At 32.1% G+C, this 22,735-nt stretch overlaps 1 protein-coding gene across 6 annotated transcripts in view; it reads right to left on the bottom strand.

Annotated features, from left to right (window-relative positions):
* The window catches only part of Ap3b1 (adaptor related protein complex 3 subunit beta 1), a 244,997-nt gene that overhangs the window by 119,772 nt on the left and 102,490 nt on the right, over window positions 1–22,735 (bottom strand). For all 6 annotated transcript variants that reach the window (XM_046427561.2, XM_058574270.1, XM_058574276.1 and 3 more), the window contains 7 exons: window positions 20,922–21,077; window positions 16,363–16,460; window positions 16,092–16,146; window positions 15,940–16,011; window positions 13,233–13,295; window positions 10,049–10,181; window positions 4,031–4,140 (listed from right to left, as the gene is read on the bottom strand). In XM_046427561.2, the coding sequence (XP_046283517.1) occupies window positions 4,031–4,140; window positions 10,049–10,181; window positions 13,233–13,295; window positions 15,940–16,011; window positions 16,092–16,146; window positions 16,363–16,460; window positions 20,922–21,077 (687 nt within the window). The remainder of the gene's footprint in view (window positions 1–4,030; window positions 4,141–10,048; window positions 10,182–13,232; window positions 13,296–15,939; window positions 16,012–16,091; window positions 16,147–16,362; window positions 16,461–20,921; window positions 21,078–22,735) is intronic.

The following is a 22,735-nucleotide window of genomic DNA, read 5'->3' on the forward strand; positions in this document are numbered from 1 at the left end:
TCAATTGAAAAAAGCTATAGGCACGGGTATAATTTCTTGTTATAATTCAAAATACTTCCATGTAAATTTCCAAAAATAATGAAATGCTTATATAACCACAGCAAGATAGTTTTAAAATTGATAAGTTAAACACTAAATCAGTACTGCTGTCTAATCTGCAGATTTTACTGAGGGTCTGAGTTGCTCCTACAATAGAAAACCCCAAATTTTTATGCTGCATAGTACTGTCATGTGCTAAATTTTTAGTCTCTTTTAATCTGAAATATTGAGATTTTCTTTGCATCTCATAACACTGACATTTTTTAACAAGTATGTTATAGAATACCCTCAGCATGGATTTGTCTCATGCTTCCCAGTGATTAGATTCAAATCATTCACTTTTAGCAGAAATGCAAGGACACGGATGCTGAGTTCTCTTCAGTGTTATCATATCAAAAGATACACGATCTCAATACTAACTATGTTAACTAGGTTCATTTTGTTAAGATAGTGCCTGCCAGTTTTCTTCATTATAAGTCACTAGTTAAACTTTGTAACTAAGAAGTAGTTTATGAGAAACACACCTTGAGATAGTGCAAATATCCTTTTACTCCTCAAATTTTCACCTGCTGCTAGTTTTTAGTATTTGTTGATAATTATTGTCTGAATCAATTGTGATGGTTGGCAGACGGTGATAATTCTAATTCTATCATTCCTTCTACATTTATTAGTTATTTTTTAATTGTAAGAAAGAGTTTCCATTTCTCCTCTATTCATTCATTTATTGATCCATCCATTTATTGCCCTGTAGATTTATAGTCTTACCTATTCTATAGGTTATAATTCTTTACTATCATTTTTTTCTGTTGCTGAAATTGGCCAGTGGGAGTCACACTCTCCTCCAAGCTGGCTATTGTGTCCTTTTGACATGTGTCTATTCTCTGAACACTTTCTATTTTCTCCTTTGATGGTGGTTGTTGGTCCCCAACAAACTGTTGCAAATTCACTGTGTTCTTTATCCTAGCTTTCAAAACAGCCATTTCTTTAAGAAGTCCTGGCTTCTTTTAAGTAGAGAATGGTACTTAAAAATCAAAATCTATCATGAAGAGAAATGAAGTACTATATCCTACAACATGCATCCTACAACAAGCTAAGTGAAAGAAGCCAGAAACAAAAAGCCACATATTGTATGACTCCATTTATATGAAATATCCAGAACAGAAAAATCTATACAGACAGAAATAAAATTAGTGGTGGCCAAAATACAGAGTAAAGGGAGGCTGGGTAATTTTGGAAAAGGAATTTTTTTCCTTAGGGGTGATAAAAATGTTCTGTAATTACTTAGTGGTGATAACTAGAAAACCTTATGAGTTTACCAAAACCCACTGTATCATACACTTCAAAAGCATTATACAGATTTAATGCAATTCCCATTAAAATCCCAATGACATTCCTCTTACAAATAGAAAAAGCAGTCATGAAATTCATCTGGAAAAATAAGAGACCCAGAATAGCTAAAGCAAGCCTTAGTAAGAAGAATGAAGCAGATGGCATCACTATACCTTCAACTATACTACAGAGCAATAGTAACAAAAACAGCACGATATTGGCACCAAAATAGACTGGTAGACCAATGGTACAGAATACAGGACACAGAGACTAACCCACATAATTACAGTTATCTTATATTAGACAAGGAGCCAAAAACATACATTGGAGAAAAGACAGTCTCTTCAACAAATGGTACTAGGAAAACTGGAAATCTATATGCAACAAAATGAAAATAAGCCCCTATCTCTCATCATGCACAAAACTCAACTCAAAGTGGATCAATGATCTAGAAATTAAACCAGAGACATTGTGTCTATTAGAAGAAAAAGTAGGCCCAAATCTCCATCATGTCAGATTAGGCCCCAACTTCCTTAATAAGACTCCTATAGCACAAGAATTAAAACCAAGAATCAATAAATGGGATGGATTCAAAAGCTTCTTCTTAACATAAGAAACAATAAGTAAATAGAGACAGAATGGGAGCATATTTTTACCACATGCACATCAGATAGAGCACTAATCTCTAGGATATATAAATAACTCAAAAATCTTAACATTAAAAAACAAATAACCCAGACAGTAAATGGGCCAAGGAACTGAACAGACACTTCTCAGAAGATAGAAAGCAATATGAAGATTCCTTGGGAATCTGGGAATGGAACCACTGTTTGACCTAGTTATCACTGTCCTCAGTCTATACCCAAAGGACTTAAAAACAGTATACTGGCAAGGACACAGCCACATCAATGTTTATAGCAGCACAATTCACAATAGCTAAATTGTGGAGCTAACCTAGATGCCCTTCAGTGGATGAATGGATTAAAAAATGTGGCATATATACACAATGGAATTTTACTCAGCAATAAAAGAGAACAAAACCATGGCATTTGCAGGTAAATGGATGGCATTGGAGAAGATAATGCTAAGTGAAGTTAGACAATCCCCCCAAAAACAAATGCCGAATGTTTTCTCTGATATAAGGAGGCTGACCCATAGTGAGGTAGGGAAGGGGAGGATTAGATGGATTCTAGATAGAGCAGAGGGGTGGTGGGAAAGGGAGGGGGCAGGGGATTAGCAAGGATGGTGGAATGTGATGGACATCATTATCTAAAGTATATGTATGACGACATGAATTGGTGTCAACATACTCAATATACAACCAGAGATATGAAAAAAATGTACTGTATATGTGTAATAAGAATTGTAATGCATTCCGCTGTCATTTTTTAAATCAATAAAAAATTTAAAAATAGCTTTTATTTCATTCAAAAAAAGATGACATAAATCAATCAACAAATATATGAAAAAATGTTCAACGTCTCTAGCAATTAGACAAATGCAAATCAAAACTACGTTAAGATTTCATTTCACTCCAGTCCAAATGGCAGCTATTAAGAATACAAACAATAAGTATTGGCGAGGATGTGGAGGGAAAAGGCACACTCCTATATTGCTGGCGGGACTGCAAATTGGTGCAGCCAATATGGAAAGCAGTATGGAGATTCCTTGGAAAACTGGGAATGGAACCACCATTTGACCCAGTTATCCCACTCCTCGGTCTATACCCAAAGGACTTAAAAACAACATACTACAGGAACACAGCCATATCAAAGTTTATAGCAGCTCAGTTCACAATAGCTAAACTGTGGAACCAACCTAGATGCCTTTCATTACATGAATGGATAAAGAAAATGTAGTATATATACACAATGGAATATTACTCAGCATTTAAAGAGAATAAAATCGTGGCATTTGCAGGTAAATGGATGGAGCTGGAGAATATAATGCTAAGTGAAATTAGGCAATCCCAAAAACCAAATGCTGAATGATTTCTCTGGTTTAAGGATGCTGATCCATAATATGCTGGAGGCGGGTATTAAATGAACTCTAGATAGGGCAAAGGGGAAAGGGGGAGGAAGGGGAAGGAAGGAGGCATAGGGGTAGGAAAGACGAAGGAATGCGATGATAATCATTACTCTAAGTACATGTATGAAGACACAAAAGATGTGACTCTACTCTGTGTACAACCAGAGATATGAAAAATTGTGCTCTACATGTGTAACATGAATTATAATGCATTCTGTTGTCATATATAAAAAATTAAAATTTTTTTAAAGTTAAATTTTATGGTATGAAATTATATATATTATATATATATCCACACATAATTATATATAAACATACATAATATATATATATTAACATATAACACAAGTTTAGACCAACATATATATGCACACATATACACTATATAACATTGCTTAAAAAAAAAAAAGTCACAAAGGTCATGTTGCTCTCTTCATTTCCAATCCAACACTACAAGGTTCATGCCATCCTTTCCCCTTTTCAGGTCTGTAATTCTCTCCTAACAGTATGAAACTTTAGAACCAGGATTTGAAGCCAGATACCTCAGCTCTCTTAACCACTACACTGGAGAATGACCATTTATGTTAACAAAATATAGTTTACTGAACACTAAAACTTCTTAACGAATACTCACAGTGATACTGCCCAAGAGCTTGGCCATATGTTTAATAATTTCTCCATGTTGTACAGGTTGCATTTGCAGTAATTTTTTTATAACAACTACACTTTCAGCAACAACTATTTCTGAAAGAGACAGAGATTATTCATATTAAATATGTATAATTCAATTTAAATGCAATATGCTTGATGAAATGTAAAATTAGCAAAATATTCTGCATGTCTTAAAAGACTACGTGAAAAATACAACCATGAATGCACACTCAGACTTTTTGGGTAAAAACTGTCTTAAGAAGACGACTTAACTTTAATGTTTAACCTCTGTTGCTTTCTCCTAGCTTCTGTTACCCCTTTTTCATCTTTGCTTCTCTGTCAGGAAAGCAGTTGAGGTTGTATTATGCTGCTCACCATATTGTACAATTTCTGTGGCTTTTAACCAGAACTTGTAAAATTGTATTTTGATTCCCACCAAATATTAGTCACAATCAAATAATTACTCTCTAAACAACATTTTCTCCATTCAATATAAAACACTAATTAAAATTTTTTTCATTAAGTATTGTCCAGAAAAATGAGCAGCTAAAATTAATTATAGTAGGAAAGGCATTACTGTAGAAACAGCATGGACTTCATGCTAGAACACAGAGCCAAAAAGGGTGGAATTGTGAGCTGGACTGCCTCTATTTGTTTTGTAAACTCACTCTTGTCTATCTTTCCCTAACTCTGTGCCCTCGGAGACTGACCTGTAGACTCCATCAGGCAGACTCCAATGTCCCTGGCCTAAAGCTGTGTACAGGCAATAGGAAGCATAACAGGGGGTAGGGGGTGAGAGGACATTTATTATTAGGAATACTTTCCCTGCTAGCATCACTAGTAGCACCTGCATTCATCCACTGAAAGTCTCTATTCTTGTAAGTAGATCTCTCCTATAAGATCTGGGAGGTGGCTTTGCTCCCCACACATCTCTTAAATCCTGTGTTGTAAAGGCTTTCCACTATTGCTAGCCATTAGCCCAAGGGTGCTACACTATACCTTGTTGGTTTCCCTTAATCCTGCCCACACCTTATAAACAGTCCTTCAGTAACTTCTCTTTAATCACCCCATTTAAATATGCTGTTTCTTGCCAGCATCTAACTAACATAATTAAGTGCTACTGGAAGTGGCAAAGAAGCAGATCCTCAAAAAGGGATTTGGGGATTGAGTTGTCACACAAATGTAGCTAATCACTGATCCAAGTTACCTTTTTGGTGGCACCAGTAGAGAAATGTAATATAACTAGCTGAACACCTGACCTTGGAGGATGAATTTTATTTAAACTATTATTAAAGCCACTGACACCAAAGAGGTAAACTCAAGACTGCCTTTACTTATAATTTTGACATTTTCCAATTAATAGTTTCATAGATTTTAGGAATTCCCCTGACACACTACAAAGGTTTCTTTTAACTGCATATGAAATACCATGATTTTTGTCCTGTTACTTTTTTCTTTGAGATATATTTTCTTATCTAGCTCCCTTTAATAATACAAACAAAATTCATTATCATTACAATCATTATTAAACACATGTATTTCAAACTGCATACCTCTTACATTGGAATAAAAATCAATAAATATTAAATAATTGTTAATATTAACATTTTAGCTCACACAAAACATTTTCATATTTCATTTTCTTCTTATTGTAATATAAGATAGCTACCTTATTATCATTTAAAAGATAAATAAAAAGAAATGCACTGGAATTATGCCTTTGTCCAGAATTCAAACTCAACACCAGGGTTGCCATTCTATTTCTAATAATGTTCAGTGTTACTATGAGCAGGTTCTACTTTTATATACCACTATCACTCAGTGGTAGAAGGAAAAACAAGATAAAGCAGAATGAGACTCTTCATCCAACTTATATTCTGATAAAAAATGGTTATGTAAATAAGTACTACACACAGCAAAATATGGTAAGTGTAGTTTTAAAAAATTCAGTATATGTGACATCATTTATCCTTTGGAGTTAGTTTCTTATTGTAGCTGTCAAAAATTACCCCAAACGGGGGCTGGGGCTGGGGCTCAATGGTAGAGCACTTGCCTTGCACAAGTGAGGCACTCGGTTTGATACTCAGCATCACGTAAAAATAAGTAAATAAAATAAAGATATTATGTCCAGCTACAAGTTAAAATACACACACACACACAAACACACAGTGATTTAAGACAAGTTTATCATCTTATATTGCTGGAGCCAGAAAGGTAACACAGGTCCTATGGGGCTAAAATCAAAATGTTGACAGGGCTGAAGGTTCTAGGGCAAAAATATATCTCCGTCTTTTCCAACTTGTAGAGGCTACCCACCTTCCCTGTTTTAAGATCCCCTTCCAGCAGTCACATCACTCTGATCTTTATTCCTGGCATCTTCAGACTTTCTTGCCTCCTTCTTTTCCTTATAAGGATTATTTTGGATTACTTTGGACCCATTCAAATTATCTACCCACCTCTAGAACCTGAACTTCAGCACATCAACAAAGTCCCTTTTGTCATATAAAGTAACACAGTCACAGGTTCAGGCATTAGAACCTGGGCAAAAACAAAATTTTTAAGTGCATGAGGTGGATATTATTCTGCCTATACCAGGTCCTTCTCATTCCCTTCAATTAATTCCAGTTCCACCATATTTTTCCTTTACATTCCCTCCTGATTTCCAAAGATCTCAGCACTATGCTGTTACTCTACCAGAAGCATAAAATAATCCTATATTCCGAATCTTTCCTAGTCTTCTCTTGGTTCTCAACAATTCTAAAAAGTATAGTCTACTATTATCCCCATTTTACAAACAAATAATATAGAGCATAAGAGAGCATTAACATTCAAACATAGGTAGTATGTAAACAAATAGCTGGCAGCAGAGTTAAGGGGCTGTATATGGGAAGACTGTAGTATATTTATTTTATATTACTGTCTTCTTCTACTAGACTATGACTCCATAAAGGCAGGAATCTTTTATAAGCTAAATGAATCTATTCAACATTTATTAAACATATCAACTGATTTAAATCCTCAGCAAATGCTTATTGAATTATTAAAAAAAAACTTAACAAATTTTAAAAGTAATCTTCTACCCCAATCTTTTAGTTTATAGTAGGTGGCAATAGGGTTATTCAGAGAAGCAACTTTTTGGTAACATGTACCTAAAATAAATTACTTAGGAATTATTTAATTATAATTATGTAAGCCTAAAGAAACATAAATTTCTCCCATTAAAGTTTTGTAAGAAATTTGTTTATCAAATTAATCTTAAAGAATGGTAATACACCATCTTAGAGTAAGCTTCAAGTCTGCTTAGAAGATTCTCCCATGCCAATAAGGTAGAAGTCAACAATACTGGGGGTAGTGGATAACTACAAGTCTGAGTAGGATACATTCAATATCTATAAAAACAAGAGTCTAAATGCTATTCCTGAGACTTACATATACTTTACATATGAAGAAATAATGACATATTAATTTCATAAAACAAAAGATTCAAATATTTTTAGAGCCCCAAAATGTCTTATAAATTTTAAAGAAATTGAAGCTTCATCTGTGTAATTTGTTCCTAAGTAGATATTTTTAATAAGAAGGGGAAAGAGGTCTATTGTTAGAAAAGGTCACATAAAAATTATTAAATATTATTATTTCCTGTAATATTACTGATTTTAACATAAGTATTTTCCTTATTTATTTTAACCCTCACTTTTAGTGAACCAGATTTCCAAACTACAGTTGGTCTCTTATGAATTTTCAACTTTACTATGGTGGAAAATTGATTGACAGATTCATTAGGTACTATACTTCATAGTTTGACTTTGGATCTTTCCCAGAGCTAATGAGAGCAATATGAGGCATAATATCCACTGGAGATGCCTGGCAGCAGCAGTAGTAAGCACAGCTCATGGGCAGCCACACAATCATGGGGGAAAACAATCCATAATATACAGTGTGCTATATAGCTAAGTGAGGATGTTTGATAGATTAGGTATATTAAATGAATTTTTGACCTGATATTTTAAATTTATGATGGGTTTATTGGGACACAACCCTGTCATAAGTTGAGGACCATCTGTATCACAAAAAGTATAGTACATATGATAAAAAGATAGTTAACTCATATATTTTGGGCTAACAATAATTATGCAACCAGAACTGGACAATTCAATTAAGGTGTGTTAATATTTAAACAACAACAAAAAAATTTTTTTGAACAACAGCAAAGCACTCATTGCTGTAAAGAGAATTTTGATTTGCTAAAAACAAAAGCGTAAATATTAAAACATCATAATTTAAATTAGTATATCCTCCTACATTTTGAAAGTGATTATAAATGATGTTAGTCCTCCATTATCAAATTATGACAGTATCTTTCCCTAAAAATGCTATAGGAGTAGAATATTTATCTTTTAAACCAAAGTAAAAAATATTTTTGGAAACATTAATATTATGTTGAAGCAGACAACTTGAAAATTTCACATTGGAAAAAAAAAAGATCAAAAAGTAAAATTGATAAAATCTCAATATAACTTTTATTTGAAAGAAATATTAGTGTCCAAATTAATTTCTGATACTTTTTGTATGCAACTAAATTTTAAAAGAACAATTATTCTAGGGAACCAGGCTTGATTCAAAATCTTGATTCAAAATTAAATGTCTCAGAATTATTTTCCCAAGGAGTGTTTTTATTTGGTCACGAGGAAGTCATTATTAAAGGTAAAGGAAAATAAAAAACTGTTTTAAGGTCACATTTTAAAGTGTGACCTAGAAGCAGAGAGAAAAAAGATACAACTGTTAAAAACTGAAATAGATAAGATAGATGACATTTATTATCCATCTCCTCTAATTACCTTATATAATAGACTTTTTATTTATCTCCATGACAATCTTCATTGGCACTTTAAAGTTTCAACATTATGTCTAGTAAAATGTTCTACTGTATAATATCTTGAGTTTATAGGCCAAAATTGATAAATTTATGTTTACAACAAAAATTATTGCTACTTTGGAATAAAGTAAACAGTAAAAAAAATACTGTTTCAATTTTTTTTTCATGAGAAATACATTACAGTTTTCTTAAAAAAAAAAAAAAAAATCTGCCATGTGGGAAAACATAATCTACATAAGGTCTGGGAATAGCAGAATTACCGTAATGAAAAGTTATATTTTCAAATAAAATATTAAAAATATTTTTTGTTGTTTTACTGCTATATCATATATATCTGTATCTAGATATGACATAATTATATTTAAAATTCCACAAATAATTTCAATGATTTTACAGAGAAAATTATACTTTTCATCTTTTAAAAATCTCATTTTAATTAAATATATAATGAACATCTTCTAAATAAATTATTTGAAAGGTAAAAAGGTAACTCACCTTTCTTTTTCTCTATAAATGACCCCACTTATTCTAAAGTCATAGCCACAGAAAGAACTGACAGTTTACCACCGGTCACCTATTCTATTAGATATTACATCTAGTTTCTTAGATTGCTTAGATACTATTTGGCTTAAAAACATGAAGTAGTCTAAATTGATAGCTTTTAAATCTATTTAATCTTGAATATAAAATTATTAGATAAATTTCTGGGGGAAAATGCAGAAGGTACGCAGTTGATATATTTTTGATCTAGCCACTTCTTCAGGTTGTGAAGTCATTTGCCTGCTTTTAGCACCCTCTGCAGGTGAACCAATATTATGCATAACTTAGGTGTCATTAAAAAACAGTAAAATAGAACCCTTATGGAAAGGATTACAATGAAGGTGATTAAACTGTGAAAAAGTAAAAAGAATTGAATTTTCTTAGTAGAGGCAATACAAATAATGTTTGTGATTATCTAGTTTATTTAAAAAATAGAATATGCATTTCAAGACTAAATTGATATTTATTGTCACCATACTACTGATGAACAGGGAAACTAAAATATAAAAGGTTACAACTTGATGATCATATTAAGAGTATTCAAATTAAAAAGCACTGGAAGATAAAATAAAACTCTAAACTTACCATCCCTGTTGGAGAGCAGACATACCAGGCCATTGAGGCAGGTGTCTGTGACTTCCGAGATGTTGGTTGCACATCTGCCTATAGTCTGAATAGTGGCTGCTGCAAATTGTTTATCCTGACTTTTCACGTAGGTCTAAAAAATATTATTTAAATTACTTTACACACTGGTGCTACCAAGTGAACCCAAAAAACCCTATTTTACTAAGCTTTGTCAATGCATAAGAATTCCAGAACACATAATCTTGGGCACAACAGGATGCCCAACTGATGACTCAATTGTTTTTTCTTTTTCCCCCTCTTAAAGAATGTGCCTATAGAAAAGACACATTTTCAAACCAGGCTCATTCACCTGTGGCCACAATGGTTTGAGACTCCAAAACAGATAGTGGGGAGCAGTCACCCAAAGATAGCAATTAGTTTTAGGGCAAGGTTGAAAGAGATGATGAGAATTCCCTCTTTGGAGGTTTCAGTTCATTTAACCACCAGCATCTGTGATCTACCAGGGCGGGGGGACACGACCCACTCTTACAAAAACACTAAATCTAAAAATGGGGCTAAAAGGAAGAAAAGAACCAATATGCTATTAATAGTTTACTTTCAAAGGGTATCAGAATGGTTGTAAAACTACAATAGCTACAATGAATGGTACTTGAATAAATAAATATGCAGTTTAAAATAAAGTAAAACAAAATAATTTTAAAATGTTTTCTTTAAAAATATACTATAAGTGGTATATTTATAAAATTTAAAGAAATCAATGGTTTAGCTACAAAACCAAACATATTTGCACAAAATTTAATCTAACCTATGTAACTTCACTTTGATTAGAACTTTCCTAATTTAAAACTAAGCTTTCATTGTTTACAGAAATGATATACTTTTAAAATACATCTTTATATTTTATATATTATTTATAACTGAAATTTTAAATCCCTTTTGACTTAAATTTCTAAGATTTCCAACCTCAAATGAGAAGTAACCAATATAAAATTAATACTATGGTAATCTAAAATGCAAAAAAAAGAATATATATTAAAACAGTATCTAAATGACAAATAAACAAAAAAATCTAAGGATATCTTAAAATATATAAATTTAGTGACAATGTTACCAAGAAAGTGATTAAATGTTAAGGAAATTAATTAGTTCCATGAAGACCAGTTATATTTTAAAATATTTCTATATTGATTACTAAAATCTCATAAAAATATATTTATGAATCTTTAGAAAAAACTCCCTATTTTACTCACAAAGTTATTAAAAACAAATTGTACATAACCACAAACAAAACACATAAACAAAGAAATAAGGTATTAAAATTTAGACAGTAATACAAATTAATACAGGAAGGCTAGGGACACAGCTCAGTGGTAGAATACTTGTCTAGCATTGTGTGAGGCCCTAGGTTTAATTCCCAGTGAAACACACACACACACACACACACACACACACCCTGATAAACAAAAGTGAGTACATGAAGTTGAAGAAAGAATGTATTTAAAAGTTTGACTGGGCATGGGCTGCAATAAACATCCTAATAGTAAATGAAATAACTGGATCAACAACATTCTGAAATAGAGCAACTGCATAAACTCTATAAAACCCAACTAACCACGACTCTCTTCCCACAATCCCTATAGACTTGACAAAGGACAATGAAAGGATACCCAAAGAGATACAAAGGACAAGAGGAAAAAGGTCTTGATAAAAAAAATGACCAAAACATAATAAAAATAATAAAATTATAAGAATGACACAAGACACTAACTAAAAAAAAGTTTAAAATTAAAAAAAAAAAGTAAATAGCAGAAAGATCAGTAGAATAGAGGGAAGGGAGCGGGGGAGGGAGGCAAGGTGGGAAAGGGGAAATACTGGGGACTGAATTAGAGCAAATTATATTCCATGCGTTTTAAATTAGGTTAGGATGAATCCTAATGTTATGTATAGTCAAAAAGAAACATTAAAAATAAAATAAGTGTAATAAACTTACACTGAGGATGATAAAAAGAATCAAATTCAAGCAATGACCTACAGCTACAAGAAGACTGGACAAAAAATTGAAATATTATATTTTCTGGCATGTGAATATGAGTAGATCTATAAAGCATCCCAATTTATCGGGAATTTTTCTAGGAAAAATATACAGCACAAAAAGTAGAGTAATCCAGTTTAGAACACCCACAGACATCTCAAAAAATTCTCCTACTCCTGAAAACTGTATAAAATCACATAGCTATAAATAAATATAGTGAACACATAAAAAATTAATATAGTCTTAAGGATGAGTATATCAACAAAATAAGTTAAATTTTAAAAGTTGATGTTTGATTTTTTTTAAGAACTCTTGTTAGTGGGTAGAATGTAGTTTTTCATTGTGAAGAAACTGCTGAGGGGATATAAAACTCACAACAATGATACAAGGCTTTGTATTGCTGTGCTCCACTGCTAAGGTTTTAGATCTGACCCTTCTATCATAAAGGGTACAATGTCCATGAAATAATTACTGAATAATACTTTTTAGAGAAATTTGGGTAGGAAGCATCTCTTCTATCAGTACAAATAGTTTAAAAATGCAATTAAAAAATCAATATAAAAACAACAATTTAAAAAATCATGGTAGAACAAGTATAAACCAAAAGATTTTTGTGTTCCACATGAGCTAAGAGTTTCCTAAAAAGTCAAAGGTCAAACAAATAGGGACAATCAAAATTTCATGCATGGAGAGTAAAGAAAGGCCTATTTATTATGATAGTGTCAACAGATATAATGATAGTGTAGATAGATAGAATCCTTACCAGAAACAAAATTTTGAGTTAAAAGCTAATATCTTTCAAATTTTAAGAATATCAAATGAAATAAAATACCATTCTTTTTTAAATTAAATTATATTTATTCTTGAAAATTTGTCAGTTTCATAGTTGTTAATCTTGTCCCAAATCACTATTTTACTATACAATTACAAGATTGAGAAAGATGTAAGAGTGAATATATTTTATTTTTTTATAAATATTTATTCTTAAGTTTTAGGTGGATACAATATCTTTATTTTACATATTTATGTGGTACTAAGGATTGAACCCAGTGCCTCATGCATGCTAGGTAACCGTTCTACCACTGAGCCACAACCCCAGTCCCAAGTGAACATATTTTAAACATTATTTTATAATTAGTATTGTATACAAACCTGAAATTCTCGTAAAAGAGTTGATATGTTGGCTTCATTTGCTAAGTTTGTCAAAATTTCAAGCTACAGAAGAAAAAGAGAAAAGAAGCATCTTAAAACACAAATAAATAGATGAATTAATAGAGGCTAGGCATTTATCCTTTTTAAAAACATTTATTTTTTAGTTACAGGTAGACACAATATCTTTATTTTATTTTATGTAGTGTTGAGGATTGAACCCAGTGCCTCACACATGCTAGGTGAGCATTCTACCCGTAAGCCACAATCCCAGCCCAAGACTAGGCATTTAATTCAAAGTTAATTTCTACTTTTTAAATAAAACTCACATTGTCACAAATGTGATAAGGCATTATATTCCTCAAGTGAACTTAAGTCTGTTTCCTTATGTCTACAAATTGAAGACTAGATAATTACATACTTCTCAAAAAAATAATTAAGAAAAGCAGAAGCCTACATCTTCACTGTTTATCTTAACTTTACAATTTAAATCTAATTAAACTAAACAATTTAAGCAAGTTTGACTTTTGTTGTAACTAGTGAAGTTAGGAAACAACTTAACATCTATGTAATATTTCTGTTTTCTAAAAAACAAAAACAAATAATTCTCTTGTTTCACACTCCTATCTCCTACCGTCCCAAAGACTTAGATGCTTTAATTATCTGGGTTACAGATATAAATGTGAAGTTACAAGTTCATCTCAAATGGGCTCACTAAAAATATTTGGTTTTGCTCATAAAAATAAATTAATCTGAAGAAAGGCACAAAAAAAGAACAGAACACAGGAGACAAACAGAAAACAAAAGATGTAGACATAAACACATTCAGAACAAGAATTACATTAAAAATAAATGATTTGGGGCTGGGATTGTGGCTCAGCGGTAGAGTGCTTGCCTAGCACAGGCGCGACCCGGGTTCGATTCTCAGAACCACATAAAAAAAAATAAAGGCATTGTGTTGTGTCCATCTACAAAAAAGATTCTCTCTCTCTCTCTCTCTTCTCTCTCTTTAAAAAAAAGTAAATGATTTAAATACTCTAATTAAAAGGCACAGAATGTAGAAAATGTTCTTTACATAGTCTGCGTACAAGCTATTGATTTCTCTATTATATATTTGGAATATTTTCTACAGGTTATAATTTGACTATTCATTTAATTTTAATGAGAATATTTTAACTTTTCAGACAACTTTAAAAAACCAATCTGAGACAATCTGTGAAAACAATCTATGAAAAAGCTACATGTATAATAAAAAGAACTGTTTTTTCTCTAAACCACTTGAGACTAGAGTTGCTAATATGTTGTTATATTGTACCCAAATACTTCTGTATGTATTTCTGATAAACAGGGAGAGTTTCTTCAGACCACAAAAAAATCAAGAAAATCAGGAAATTAAAATTAATGTCTACAAATTGAAGACTATGCTATAGTCTTCAATTTATACACTATAATTGTAAATTATGCATTTAAGTTTCAGTGTCTAATAATGCATAATGAAAGGATCCAATTCAATTCCACATATAGTATTTAGTTGTCTCCTTCAGTCAGTTCTTTAGTCGTTCAACTTTCATAACCTCAAAACTTTTCATAATTATAAACCAGTTTTTGGTAAAATATCCTTTAATTTGTGTCCTAAATTTTCTTATCATTAAACTCAGTTTTCATGTGAATAATTTCCACTTCAATATTTAATAATAGCTCATCCTTTCCTGATTGGTTTGTAATGTCTTTTATACAATATAACATATGTGGATGGAAGGACAGCAGAATAAAATAGACATTATTATTGCTGTGGGTATATACGTGACTACATGACCAATGTAATTCTACAACCTGTACACTGAGAAAAATGAGAAATTATATCCCATCTGATTCAAATGTATATGTCAAGATCATTGTACTGTCATATGTAACTAATTAAAACAAATTTAAAAAAGAAAAATAAATTAAAAAATAAAAAAAATGTGTGGAAATGTTTCATATGCATAACTATGTTCCTAGGTTTTCTAGTCTATTCTGTTTACTTTTCTGTCTAAATGCCAAAGGGTTTAATCACTATAGCTTTATATTTAACAGTAATCTACACTATAATTATCATTCCCTGAAAATACTCTTTCATAATCTCAAGTTAGCAAACTGTCTTTTGTCTAATCCCAACTTCAACCTACGAATCCACCTAGCAACAGTAACAGAAAGTTCAAAAAAGTTCATCCAAATATCACCTTTCTCAGTTCTCCCAGAGAATTAGCCTCATCATTGCATTTATAACAGCACTCAATCCAACCTATCATTTAACATACACAGTACAAAAATTATCTATTTACTCCTTCAATAATCTGTGAGTTATTCAAGGTGCAGGTAGGTAGCACTGTCTTAACTTTATATATTTTTAATTTTTTTTCTGTTGTAGATGGACACAATAACTTTACTTTTATTTATTTTTTATGTACTGCTGAGCATCAAACCCAGTGCCTCACACATGCTAGGCAAGCACTCTACCACCGAGTTACGACCCTAGCCCCTTAACTTTATATTTTTTAATGTAGCATAGTAACTAGCAATGTAATAATAGAGATGGGAATATGTAAAAAAAAAATCCTTGAATGTATCTACACTTTTTTGAACTCCATTTTGCATATGCTAGAAGTTACAGAAATATTTCTTAAAGTATACAGTGTTAAGAGTATCTGAAAATTAAAAGCATACACACCTTCAGTGTCTTGATCATAGTTGGATCAGTTGACCTAACATAGAAACTCTTCAGGTATGGTTCAAACATACCCTAAATTGAAAAAAGAAGCATGTAAATATATATATGATGCATGAATTTGCCTCTTAAATATATATTCACAATACACATACCTTTCTCTGAATTGACATAGTTGCTATATTTTGTAGGACAATATACTGCACCTCCCTAGAAGTTAAAAGAGATTTTCAGTAAACAGTATGATAATGAAAAAGATTGAGCAGTAACTTCATAATAAATGAAATTCCTAAATATAATATTCAAAGTTTCTACTAAATCTTACATATTTAAGCTTTATTTAATATGAATTTTTCCTATAAAGTACTAAAAATTAAATGTGACACATCAAAAGGAAGAATAAAACAATATAAAATCATGACCTACCTATTGCTACGAAGTAAGCGCACTAGTGATTTAGAAATAATGCCAGCTTCTGATTTTGGTGATATGTGCCAATACAACTGAGCAACTGCCATAACCACCTACAAAATAAAACATGAAAATAACAGGAACTTTGAACATTTGAGCACTCTACAATTCCAAATACCTTCTTACACATTATTTCCTTTAAACTCCTTTAAAATCCCAGTGAAGTAAAATGAAATGTGTAATTCTGCAATGAGTTAGAGAAGCTTCCCCCCAATAATTCATGTCTACCCTCTAAAAGTGATCCTGTTGGGAAGTGGAGTCTTAGCAGATGTCAGTAAAGACTGAGACTGGCTGGATTGGCATAGGCCCTGAATCTAATGCAAGTGTTCTTACAAGACAGAGAAAAAGGCAAGGTAAAGAAGCCGCAGAGATTAGAGGGAAGCTTCTCTACAAGGCTGGGAATGCCAAAGTTGCAGAAACCACCTACAGAATAGGAAAGAAGCAGTTTCTCCCTCTAAGAGAAACTAGTCCTATTTCTATCTTGATTTTGAACTTCTGGCTTCCTGAAACGTAAGAGATTAAATTTCTGTTGTTTTAATCCACTCAGGTTGTGGCAATTTGGATAGCAGCACTAGGAAACTAATTTATCTTCAGAAAAGAAAATAGATGTTAAATGAACTGCCCAAGGTGTGACAGCCAGCAGAAGACAAAGCTCCATGCTCCTCCTAGTACTGCTGCTGCTGCTGCTGCTGCTAAGACTAGGAATCATTACAGAATTGTAAGCATGATTTTGTAAATGAAACCAGATTTTTTTAGGATAACAGTAAAAAATAGGTGAAATAAACAACAAAAAAAAATATAAGTTATAAAAAAGGAATTAATACTACTTCACTTTTACTAGGTCCATAAAGACCTAATAAATATGTGGCCGGAGTTTTATGTATTTCTAAATACTATACAGCACATGAAGGTGCTTGAGGTAAAAAGTTTCTTTGAAAACTAAAAAACACTTTCAACTATTTTTTTAAAATGCAGTTTCCAAAAGACAGTAGAAAGAATTGGATATAACTTTCCTGTATTCATATATGAATACACCATCAGTGAAACTCCACATCATGTACAATTGTAAGAATGGAATCTTAATTAGAATATGTTATATTCTATGTCTGTATAAATATGCCAAAATACATGTATATCCAAAAAGAACAAATAAAAAAATTTAAGACAAATGCAGTTTACAGGGTCCTAAAATTTATTTTTGTTTAGCACTTTTAAAATATTTAAAATTTTTTTATGGTTTTAAATGGACAGAATGCCTTTATTTTACTTGTTTATGTTTATGTGGCTAAGGATAAACCCAGTGCCTCATACATGCTAGACAAGAGTTCAACCCCACCCCTAAAATACTTTCTTACAAGAGTGAAGTAGCTTTCAGACATTAGTTGGGAACTTTAGAAATATAAAAATATTTAATTTCTTCAATTGTAATTTATAAAGATAATTTAACTACAGCATAAACTCTCCTGAATTTAAAATAGTATGTGAAAATGTCAATTAATGATAGATCTAATCTACAAGGTGATAGTCATTTTTTTTAAAATACTAAAACATACAGTTGGCTAGTATTAGTACATTACCGAAAAAAAGCTGAAGCTTAATTTTAATATTTTTTACAGACAAATATTAAGGTCTTTCCCATTACAAGTCTAATCCTACTGGCAAGAATGTAAACTGTACATTCTTCATATGTTGAGATTTCCTTTGATATATTATCTGTTCTCATATATTGGGTAGACTGTGCCGAAATCCTAAAGGATTTCCTCAGTATTTATAAATACAAGCTTAAAGATTCAATAGTCAGGATTTAAAATGTACAGGCTAATTTGTAAAAAGTCTAGAAGAAAGCCCCAAATTCTAGAAGGACTAAAATAACCATACAGGCCTTCTACATTTTCCACAGTCACATTATGCATACTCTTAATAAAGTACATGCTATAAGCACTTTGCTATACCTTTTTTTTTTGTACTGGGAATTGAACCCAGGGGCACTCCAGTATTAAGTTACATCCTCTTTCTTTTTTGATTTTTATTTATTTTATTCTTGCTAAGTTGCAGAGACTGGCCTTGAATTTGCAATCCTCTTGCCTCAGCCACCTAAATCACTGGGATTAGAGGCAAGCGCCACAACACCTGGCTCACTTTCCTATTCTTAACTATGCGTGCTGCTATCATTTTACTTAGAATAGTCTCCTAATATTCTCCTTCCTGTATCTATCTTCAATCTATACAGCACTGAGTTTCCTGGAACAAATTCTCAAAGTCTCTGCAAACTAGAGAATAAGCTTTTTAAAAACTCTACTTACAATTCTTTAAAAAAAATTAGCCTTGACTTCTATTTAGCAGCATCAAAAAACAAGGTACCAAAATATACTTGGGAAAAAAGAAACTGTCTCTCTATTGATGACACATCATCAAATAAGTAGAGAACTCAAAAAATATGACAAAAAGTGCAAACTATCTCTACATGTTTACCATAAGAATATCAGTAAGTATTTCAATTATAAAATCTCATTTAAATCTGATGGTTTCGATAAACCATCAGAACTTGTATCTAATTGTTCTATCTTTTAAAGCCTCTAAAGTCTTGTAGTGTCCCTTCTGGGTTTTTCTGATTGCTTCTTTTATTGTTTCATTTCACTTTTTTCTTTCATACCCCGTCTTTACTATTAAATATATCTAAAGGCTTAACAGATTCAAGTTATTGTTTTGTGTTTGTTTTATTTATTTATTTATTTATTTATTTATTTATTTATTTATTTAGTGACCTGTGGATATACCTCAGTTGATTTTAAAGGATAATTTAGAATCAACCAGCTTGAATTGTAATGAAATTTCATTAAAATACAAAGGTAATAAAGACTGGCTAGAAAAGAAGAAAATTAAAAAGTACTGTGTACAGCCAGATACAGTGGAGCATGCCTGTAACCACATTAAGTCATGAGGCTGAGGCAGGAAGACGACAAATTCCGGGCCAGCCTAGACAATTTAGCAAGACACTGTCTCAAAATCAACCAATCTGGAAAGCAGTATGGAGATTCCTTGGAAATGAAACCACCATTTGACCCAGCTATCCCACTCCTTGGTTTATACCCGAAGGACTTAAAAACAGCATACTACAGGGACACAACCACATCAGTGTTTATAGTAGCACAATTCACAATAGCTAAACTGTGGAAACAACCTTGATGCCCCTCAGTAGATGAATAGATTAAAAAAATGTGGTATGATAAAATATTACATGGCATTTGCAGGTAAATGGATGAAGTTGGAGAATATAATGTTAAGTGAAATAAGCCAATCCCCAAAAAACAAATGCCTAATGTTTTCTCTGACACAGAAGGCAGATTCATAATGGGGATGGGGAGCAAAGTGGGAGGACAAGATGAACTTTAGATAGGGCAAAGGTGAGGCAGGGGCAAGGAGGCGGCACGGGGCTAGAAAAGATGGTGGAATAAGATGAACATCATTACCCTAAGCACATGTATGAAAACATGAATGGTGTGACTCTACTTTGTGTAAAAAGACATGAAAAATTGTGCTCTATTTGTGTAGTATGAATTGTATTGCATTCTGCTATCTTATATAACTACTTAGAAAATAAAAAATAAAACAAAAATTAAAAAACAATAAATAGAAAGAGTTTGGGAAGCACCTTAGTAGTTCAACCTCCAGTACTGCTTAAAAAAATAAACAAACAAAACTGTGTACAATGTGATTTTTATCTTGGTTAATTAAAAAAAATACACATACTCACATATGTAAATACATGTATATTTATGAAGACAAAAAGATTCTGGAGAAAATGCACCAAATGCTTTTCTTTGTCTTTTCTTTATTTGTTAGTTTTTCTAGTCTATGCCTTCTAATTTTCTATTGTATACAAGTATTCTTCTAAAATATAAAACATTATTTAAAATTAAAAGGTATCAAACAAAAAAGCCCTTAAAACCCAAATAAAGGGGAGTTTTAATTTTATCACTACCAATTTAAGTTTACTAGGTGTGAGGGATAATTTCTGTTATACTTTGTGTCTTAAGTTTTCTTCCAGGTAGATACAAACCTTAGGGACTAACATTAGATCTACTACTCTCAGGCATGAGAGAATGAGAAATATACATACCCCTTGTATAAGGAAAGATATAATCTAATCAATTGAGAAGCAGCTTGAGCTCATGTCTTAGGAAAAGACAATTAACAAAGCCAAAAAAAAAGTAATGAAGTCCACTAGGTCAACAACAATTAAACTAGGTATTCTCATCCAAACCTAATTTTGCATACCTGGAAACAGTGAAGGCTGAAATATGGTGAGGTAGTACCTCTCAGAAATTAGGTCTCTAATCTGTACCTCATATACCATGCTATACTTCCAACTATCCATTATGTGTGCTGGGTTGTAAATAAGTACATAATAAATGCTCTATTAGCATGCTCAGATGTGATTACTGAATTTACATGCTTTTAATCACTATTTTTAAAAAACCTGTAAATTGTTTCTTATACGGGTTTTAACATACCGCTGCATTCCTGCTCTGAAGTAAAGGCTTTGTATTTCTAATTAAGAGTCTATGGTCTGGATCCATAGTATATGGCTTCTTCCTGTCTTCAGTCTTTTCCTTCAGTTCATCATCAGATTCATAAAAATTCTTTTCATTGTCTTCTAGACCGTCATCCTACAAGGAAAAATATCCAATCCTAAGATTAGTTCAGACTTTGAACAGCCCAAATATTACATTCAAAGAAAACTTTACATTTTTTTTTCATAATAACATTCTACTATGGGGGTAATTTAAAAATATTATACAACCTATATGGAATAAATGCTTTGTTTTTTCTCATATGTTATATAACACATTAACTGCCATTTTATGCTAAAATGCTCTTATTGTATACAGAGCAAATCTTTGAATATTAAATTCCCATATAGCTCAAAGGGAACAATGGACCATTAGATTTTAATAAGACTTATAACATGAGAATAACTGAAACCAAAAACCATTTCCATAAATTGTCAGTCACTCTGTAACTAGATCAAAGAGTCAGAAAAAAAGAGAAGCATTTTTTGATTAGTAACATAAAAGAAACAATAATAAAGCTTAACAGGTAAGAACTAGTGATTAAGAAGGTTCCTGAGTTGTCAAGAAAAAGTCTGAGATTTATAAATACCCATAAGAGTTGATTCTAGGCTTTTGTTTTATTAAGTACACCTTCTTCCCCAAAATAAACAAAAAGCAACACAGAACTTGTAAATCCACAGATACAACGGGCCTTGGAAATTGCTTTCCTCTAAAAAGCATGTGTTAGTTACAAAAGAGAAATATGAGTGACCTAAAACCTGAGTAGAGCTTTCAGCTGACACACAAAAATACAGAAACAAAAACTGCAGCTTCAGATTCACCAAAAGGACAATTTTACTAACTCTCCTAGTCTTTGGTTTAAAAGTTGAAGAGTCTACATCGTAAGGAGCAGAGTTGATCAGACTGAAGATCAGCTTTGAATCATCAGCTCAGTCCATAACCGAGGATTGCAGATTCTCTTACCTAGAACCATGCCATTAGCAGACCAAAATCCATCATCTAAAACTTCAAAGTAGTTCAATCATTTATCAAGAAGGAAACAGTAGTATCATTAAGGGTCAGAATACTGTTTCCATTTTGGAGGAAAAGCAAGATATTAAGTGGAGGCAAGAGGGGTCTTCTGAAGTATAATGGTAATTTCTGTTTTGCTTCTGATGCATGTATTTTTCTGTATATATTTCTTTTTTAAATTTTGATTTGTTATATATGACAAAAGAATGCATTACTTCATATTACACATACAGAACACAATTTTTCATATCTTTGGTTGTACACAAAGTAGAGTCACATCCTTCGTGTCTTCTTACATATACTTAGGGTAATGATGACCATCACATTCCATGGTCTTTCCTACCCCTATATCCACTCTGTTTCCCTCCCTCCCCTTTTCCCCTTTGCCCTATGTAGAGTTCATTTAATCCTCCCATCCCCCCCACACACAGCATATTATGGATCAGCATCCTTAAATCAGAGAAATCATTAGGCATTTGGTTTGGGGGGATTAGCTAATTTCACTTACCATCATATTCTCCAGCTTCATCCATTTACCTGCAAATGCCATGATTTTATTCTCTTTTAATACTGAGTAATATTCCATTGTGTCTATCTACCACATTTTTCTTTATCCATTCATGTAATGAAGGGCATCTAGGTTGGATCCACAGTTTAGTGCCGCAGTCCGGCTGCAGCAAAATAACCGGGGGGGGGGGGTGACGAACAACTTGTGTACATTGATACAGCAGGAGTGGGAGCCG

Source organism: Marmota monax, unplaced genomic scaffold, assembly GCF_021218885.2.
Source record: "Marmota monax isolate L192 unplaced genomic scaffold, Marmota_monax_Labrador192_F-V1.1 WCK01_AAM20220418_F8-fsc00018, whole genome shotgun sequence".
Lineage (NCBI taxonomy): Eukaryota > Metazoa > Chordata > Mammalia > Rodentia > Sciuridae > Marmota > Marmota monax.